This window comes from Cajanus cajan, chromosome 8 (assembly GCF_000230855.2).
Source record: "Cajanus cajan strain Asha chromosome 8, NIPB_CcT2T_4, whole genome shotgun sequence".
In the NCBI taxonomy this organism is placed as follows: domain Eukaryota; kingdom Viridiplantae; phylum Streptophyta; class Magnoliopsida; order Fabales; family Fabaceae; genus Cajanus; species Cajanus cajan.
This window is the reverse complement of record NC_138524.1, coordinates 9,947,646-9,954,583: the sequence shown is the minus strand read 5'-3', so window position 1 is coordinate 9,954,583 and position 6,938 is coordinate 9,947,646. Positions and strand designations below refer to the sequence as shown.

At 34.2% G+C, this 6,938-nt stretch overlaps 1 protein-coding gene across 1 annotated transcript; it reads left to right on the top strand.

Annotated features, from left to right (window-relative positions):
• The first annotated feature begins 2,013 nt into the window (after window positions 1–2,013).
• Window positions 2,014–6,938, top strand: LOC109798390 (poly ADP-ribose polymerase 3). The gene is made up of 18 exons (XM_020358640.3): window positions 2,014–2,381; window positions 2,553–2,842; window positions 2,929–3,124; window positions 3,248–3,361; window positions 3,471–3,528; window positions 3,623–3,692; window positions 3,972–4,146; window positions 4,249–4,382; window positions 4,469–4,706; window positions 4,785–4,912; window positions 4,986–5,062; window positions 5,137–5,297; window positions 5,376–5,585; window positions 5,665–5,767; window positions 5,883–5,965; window positions 6,046–6,189; window positions 6,271–6,453; window positions 6,544–6,938. Exons 1-18 carry the CDS (start codon window positions 2,376–2,378, stop codon window positions 6,610–6,612), a joined length of 2,439 nt encoding a protein of 812 aa, XP_020214229.1. The 5' UTR covers window positions 2,014–2,375; the 3' UTR covers window positions 6,613–6,938.

The following is a 6,938-nucleotide window of genomic DNA, read 5'->3' as shown; positions in this document are numbered from 1 at the left end:
TTTTTAAATTTTATGTGTATATTAGAACTGCCTGTCAGCTTCAATTTACTATTTTTTTAATGTTTATATTTAAATTTAATTTTAATAACTTTAAAATGAACTGTCAAGAATTAAAATCAGAGCAGAATGAGAAGTTGGTTTCAGAGGAAAAATTAAAGTCCCAGAGGCCAATATTTTGGCATGGGAAGGCTCTTCATGTTGATCTGGCAAGATACAAGAACATTAATGAATGGTGATGTAGTCTGTCAACTCGAAATTGGTGAAGTGTTGAAGTTAACACAATAATCATTCCATCAACCATTTCATTTCGATTTACCTCTTTATCTGGAATTGCATCAACTCATGAAAAAAATATTTAAATTTATGAGATTTTAAATTCATCATCTTCTAGTATTTTCTAGACAAAAGGTTATTAATTAATTTATTTTAAAGAAAAATTCAAACATCAATATAATTTTTATTAAATATTATATTATTTAATAATTTTATATTAAATATAAATTTTGTAAATTCAATTATTAAATTAAAAATTTATATTATTTTATATATTTATATTAAAACTTATTGAAATTAAATAAAAATATGAAAATAATTAAAATATTCATATTTTATTATATATATATATATAATATTAATTTTATTTTATAAGAATAAAATATCAAATTATATTAAATTAATATAAAATTATATATATATAATTAATAAATAAAGAAATTGAATAATTAAATTTATAAAATTTATATTTAATATAAACTATTATTGGTGATGTAATATTTAATTAAAGTTATACGTTTAAATCTTTCTCTTTGTTTTATTAAAATTAAAATAATATAATTTAAGATCCTATATTTTTTTTTTCATTTCACAAAAATGAAATAATTTTTTTATATAATTCCATAATAATGACCATAAGTTTAATTAAAAAGTTAATAATATAAATTTAAAAACTAATGTTATTTATTTTTAAGTTTTATATGTAAATAATTATATATATATTTTCATATATCTCGTTTATATTAAATTTATTTTTAATTTAGTAATATAACTTTTATTATTATTAATCTCTCATTTATGACCAGAGTAAAAAATATTTAAGAAACAAATAGAAGTAAAAGTATAATTCAAACGATAATGCTACCTTAAACTTTTAAATGACAAAATATATAATAAAAAATTAAAATAAAGTGCAAATATAGAGAAGAAGAAACACATACGCGTCTCTCTCTTATATAGTGGTGTTCGTGATCTGAATAAGTCGAGAGCTATAAATATACATGACTCGTGTCAATTCATTTAGTTAATGAGTTTACTTTATAACTTAAATTCGATTTATCTTATTTATGAATAATAATACAAATAATTCAAATCTTGATCACATGATTCAGAATTCAATTTAAATTTGTGTTTTTTATAATTAAAAAAATTATATTATCCTATCTTTAAAATTTTATTTGGATGGACATATTTCTTAAAAGTTTCTTGATTTCATAGGTAAAATTTTATTGATAAATTTTTGTTAATTATTAACTCAATAAGTAAAATTTTATGTCAAATTAAATATTATTAAATTTTAATTAATTCATAAATAAATAATAATGCTTTGTCTTAATATCTCTAATATATTAGTTTCACATCTTCTAAAATTGAAAGTGCCATCTCCTTTCTATCAATTTTTTATTCATTAAAAAGAATCTCAAACATATATGATATATATCATTCAGTCTTTAGTAGAGTTATTTGATTGACATACAAAATATTGCAAGTTCATACTATTTGCTAGAAGACACTGCCGAATATCTATGCCGACAGGTACTAGTTCGAAAATTTATGCTCAGCTGCGTGCTTGACTTGAATTTGCATGCATCTCAGCTTACCTTTCGCAATCCATGAAGTAAATATCAACTACTTTATCTTTTGGGGAAAGAGAAAAACAAAGGAAAAATGTTTATCTTCTTCCCTTAATATATTGCACCGTTTTCTGACGCCAATCCAACCGAATGGTGCATGCAAGGGCGAGCAGAGTCAGATAACAAAAGAATAATTGATTATGAATGGAGCAAGAAACACAATAGCATGCTATTCCCACGTGTCACCACTTTAGGGCCCTAAAATGTACATAGTTGGCCACGTGTCAAGAACTAGAAAACGTGTCATGTTGTGGTGACGACAAGAAGATTTGGTCTGCCTGTGAGAACTGAGAACTCAATGTACGTGGCAATTCAGGGCTCTGGTTGTCTCAGTTGTTCCGAGAATCAAAGCTTATTTAGTGCACACCATGTGCAAGTCCTAAAATTCTAAACTACATGCTTGGCTTTTGCAACTTTTGTTCATCGTAGTAATAGAAAGATCTTTCATTCAGTTGGATAAGCACCGAGATGAAGGTTTGTTCTTGTCTTCAGTGATTGACATTTACCTCAAAAGGGGTTCTTTCTTTTCCATGTTGTCAACTTGCTAATAAGATCAAGTAGTTTTGTCTTAAAAGTTCGTAGTTTTGTTTGTGGTAAAGTTCTGTGTTGGTTTAACTAGCTAAGGTGCTTTTGGAAATTTTGAAGGTCCAAGAAACGAGGTCGCATGTTCATGCACCTGGGGAAGAAGAGAAGGTGATGACAAGGAAGCAGAAGGCAGAGTCCAAGGCACATGAAGTGGAGCATTCTCCGAAGAAGGCCAAGGTGGAAAACGAAGATGGTCACATCAACGGAAAATCTGCAACTGATGTTACAGAAGAATATAATGAGTTTTGCAAAGCCACAAACGAGCACCTGCCTTTGGAACAAATGAAAGAGATTCTGGAGGCTAATGGCCTTGATTCTTCTGGCTCTGATCTTGAAATTACACGAAGATGGTTGGTTTTGGTTTAGATTAGGCCATTTCTTGAAAGTGGATTTTAATCGTTAACGACTTGATTGTAATTACCATCTTTTTTAACAGCCAAGACTTGCTGTTTTATGGTGCATTGGACAAATGCTCGGTTTGCAACGGGAGTTTAGAGTTTGATGGCAGACGTTATGTTTGCAGAGGTTTCTACAGTGAGTGGGCTAGTTGCATTTTCAGCACCAGAAACCCTCCAAGGAAACAGGAACCCATTAAGTTACCTGATTCTGTTCAGAACTCTCTGGCTTCAGATGTGATATTCTCCCTATATTTTATTTTGTTTTTCCTTCGTTTTCTATGGCATTGCTGTAGCTTGTTACCTAAGATTTTGTCATTCTTTTCTTTTTGTTGGCTTCTTTTCCTGTGTTTGCCATAGTTGCTAAAGAAATATCAGGATCCGAGTCACAGACCACACAGGGACCTAGGCTTAGCTGAAAAACCCTTTACTGGAATGATGATATCTCTGATGGGTCGTCTTACTCGGACACACGTATGCACACCACTGTCACTGTTGTTGCTGTTGTATTATTAACTAAATACCCTTTGTCTATAAACACCTACTGAACTTTATTGATTGGGTTTTGTTTTGGGCTACTTAGCATTATTGGAAAACAACTATTGAAAAGCATGGAGGGAAGGTGGCAAACTCTATAATTGGTAATATGATAGTTATACTAGTGTGATGAAGAGTGGCTTTTGTCATCTTTTTGTTGCCAGGAATTACCATAACCTGGCTTGTTAAATTTTACAGGGGCAACTTGTTTGGTGGCGTCACCTGCTGAGAGAGAACGTGGCGGCACATCCAAACTTGCAGAGGCCATGTGAGTGCAGTAAAAGTTTTTAGGCAACGTTATTGCTTTGTGTTAATCCATATGAATGTGATAGGGTAGCTATCTGTGTTTTGTTTGGTTCCACATTGTGATAAGTGATTATCTGTAGATCTTTAGGTGTTCCTGAGCATGAACACTTAGTCTTAGATTTTCATTAAAAAAGTGATCACACAAATAAATTGCATATTAGGCTTATTAAATGGGATATGTGCCACATTAATGCTAATATAATAAGCATTCCTGGTTAACTACTGAGGTATCTTACTGTAGGGAGAGGGGTATTCCAGTGGTTAGGGAAGCTTGGCTGATTGACAGCATTGAAAAGCAAGAACCACAGCCTTTGGAAGCTTATGACCTTGTCTCTGATCTTTCTGTTGACGGCAAGGGAATCCCCTGGGACAAACAAGATCCTGGGGAGGAGGCTATTGAATCGCTCTCAGCAGAAGTATATGATTTACAATTTCATACTTTTATTTTTATTTAAAAAATAATTACACGTGGAGCCTCTTGTATTTTATTAAATTTGGTCTATGTGGTGTGGCAACAGCTCAAGCTTTATGGGAAGAGGGGGGTTTATAAAGATACCAAGTTGCAGGAACAAGGTGGAAAGATATTCGAAAGAGATGGGATATTATACAATTGTGCCTTCTCTGTTTGTGATCAAGGGAGACGACTGAATGAGTAATATTATGAAGCCCAATTGCACTTTTGTCCATATTCACATTTATGAGACAACTATACCTAATTACAGTGTTAATTTGGGGCAGCTACTGTGTCATGCAACTGATTGTTGTCCCAGAGAACCGTTTGAATCTCTACTTTAAGAAAGGGAGAGTTGGCGATGATCCAAATGCAGAGGAGCGATTAGAAGAGTGGGACAACGTGGACAGTGCTCTGAAAGAGTTTGCGAGACTCTTTGAGGAAATTACTGGAAATGAGTTCGAACCTTGGGAAAGAGAGAAGAAGTTCCAGAAGAAGCCATTGAAGTTTTACCCCATTGACATGGTGCATTATCTATCTATAACTCTCATAAATGATTTGTCCACACCTCTTACAATGACACAGTACTGTGAAATTATATAGGATGATGGAGTTGAAGTTAGACACGGAGCACTAGGTCTTCGGCAGCTGGGAATAGCAGTAACGCACAGTAAACTTGAGCCTTTGGTTGCAAACTTTATGAAGGTCTTGTGCAGCCAGGAGATATATAAGTAAGTACAACATCTGGTCACTATCATGCATGATTTTACTATTAAGTTTCTAAATAACCTGCACTGGATTCAGGTATGCATTGATGGAGATGGGCTACGACTCTCCGGACCTTCCAATAGGAATGGTTACAAATCTTCATCTGAAAAGATGTATGTACACAGGCAACACTTTTTTCCTATTTCTCTCATGTCCTTCAGAAACACTGACAATAAAACCTTGCCAGGTGAGGACGTTCTCTTAGAATTCATAGACAAGGTGAAAGCATTGAAAGAGACTGGGCCCAAGGCTGAGGCTGTTTGGACTGATTTTAGCCAAAGATGGTTCACTCTGATGCACTCCACAAGACCTTTCAATTTTAGAGATTATCAAGAGATTGCAGATCATGTAAGTGCAATTAGTCACCACCTTTATTGGTTCAATTCAACCACTTTGTTAAAATGAGTCTTGTCCTTATTCTCCCAGGCTGCTGCTGCCTTGGAGGGGGCGAGAGACATAACCCTCGCTTCTCACCTCATAGGTGATATGAGTGGCGCAACCATTGATGACCCATTATCAGAGACATACAAGAAATTGGGTTGCTCAGTTTCTCCCTTGGACAAAAGTTCAAATGATTACGAGATGATTGTGAAATACCTTGAAAAAACTTATGAGCCAGTCAAAGTTGGTGACATTGTAAGATTATAACTTTTTGCTTTGTGTTTTATGTAACCATTTGCATATTTTCTTGAGTGTTTACTTCCATGAACTTCAGGATTATGGGGTGTCAGTGGAAAACATTTTTGCGGTCCAAACAGGTGGTTGCCCTTCCTATGAAGACATAGTGAAACTGCCAAATAAAGTTCTTCTATGGTGTGGTAAGACACGCTACCATATTGTTCAAATTGAAAGGGAAGAAAAAAAAGAAAAAAAAAAAAAAAACTCTGATTAGATTGGTTCTTCTCAATGACTGCAAAAATTCTATGATGCAAGGATCACGAAGCTCAAATCTTTTGAGGCACTTGCACAAGGGGTTCTTGCCAGCAATATGCTCACTACCGGTTCCCGGTTATATGGTATTAGAAATGGAAATAGTTATTTAATTTTAATGTTTGTGAGCATTTACTCATCGCTTGTTATGTGCTTTTGGTAACAGTTTGGCAAAGCTATTGTCTGTTCCGACGCTGCAGCAGAGGCTGCAAGATATGGTTTTACTGCTGTGGACAGGCCAGAAGGGTTCTTGGTTTTGGCCATTGCTTCTCTAGGAAATGAGATTACTGAGTTGAAAAGCCCACCTGAGGTATCCAAATTGCACTTATAGTCACCTTTTCGGCTTTCAGTGAGAACTATTATTTACTTGTTTTCAAAATTATTGACACAGGATACATCGTCTTTGGAGGAAAAGAAGATTGGGGTGAAGGGACTGGGGAAGAAGAAAACAGATGAATCAGAGCATTTTGTTTGGAAAGATGATATTAAAGTTCCCTGCGGCAGACTAGTTGCTTCAGACCATCAAGATAGTCCCCTGGAATACAACGAGTATGCTGTCTACGAACCTAAGCAGGTATCACCCATTTTTCTCGAGTATAAGCCAGAATATCAATAGAGAAAATGTTTTTTGTTATTCTTGGATCCGTGCACTTTTTGCTTACAGGTACGTATAAGCTACATGGTCGAAGTGAAGTATGAAGAGACGGGTGCTGTGATCGACACAACTGAGTGATTGAGCAAAAAGAATGACGGGGGAGTGGAATGCACGAGTTGAAAGATATGATCATCTTGTCTGAAGTTGTACTAGTGGTTTCTCTAGTTAGTATTATCATTTTGATGTATATTACATGTGACTAAATAGGCTTGTATGTGGTATCACATTTTGGTGTATGTATAGGTCAACGGACAGTAACTTAGGGAAAGTATTTTGTCCTGCTCTCCACGGCAAGAGAGTGGAACTACATCTAACACTGTCGTAATGATTTAGTTGACTGCTCTCCAGTCTGTATGAATGAGATGATGAGTAGAAGAAATGGTATAACGATGTCCTTTGTATAA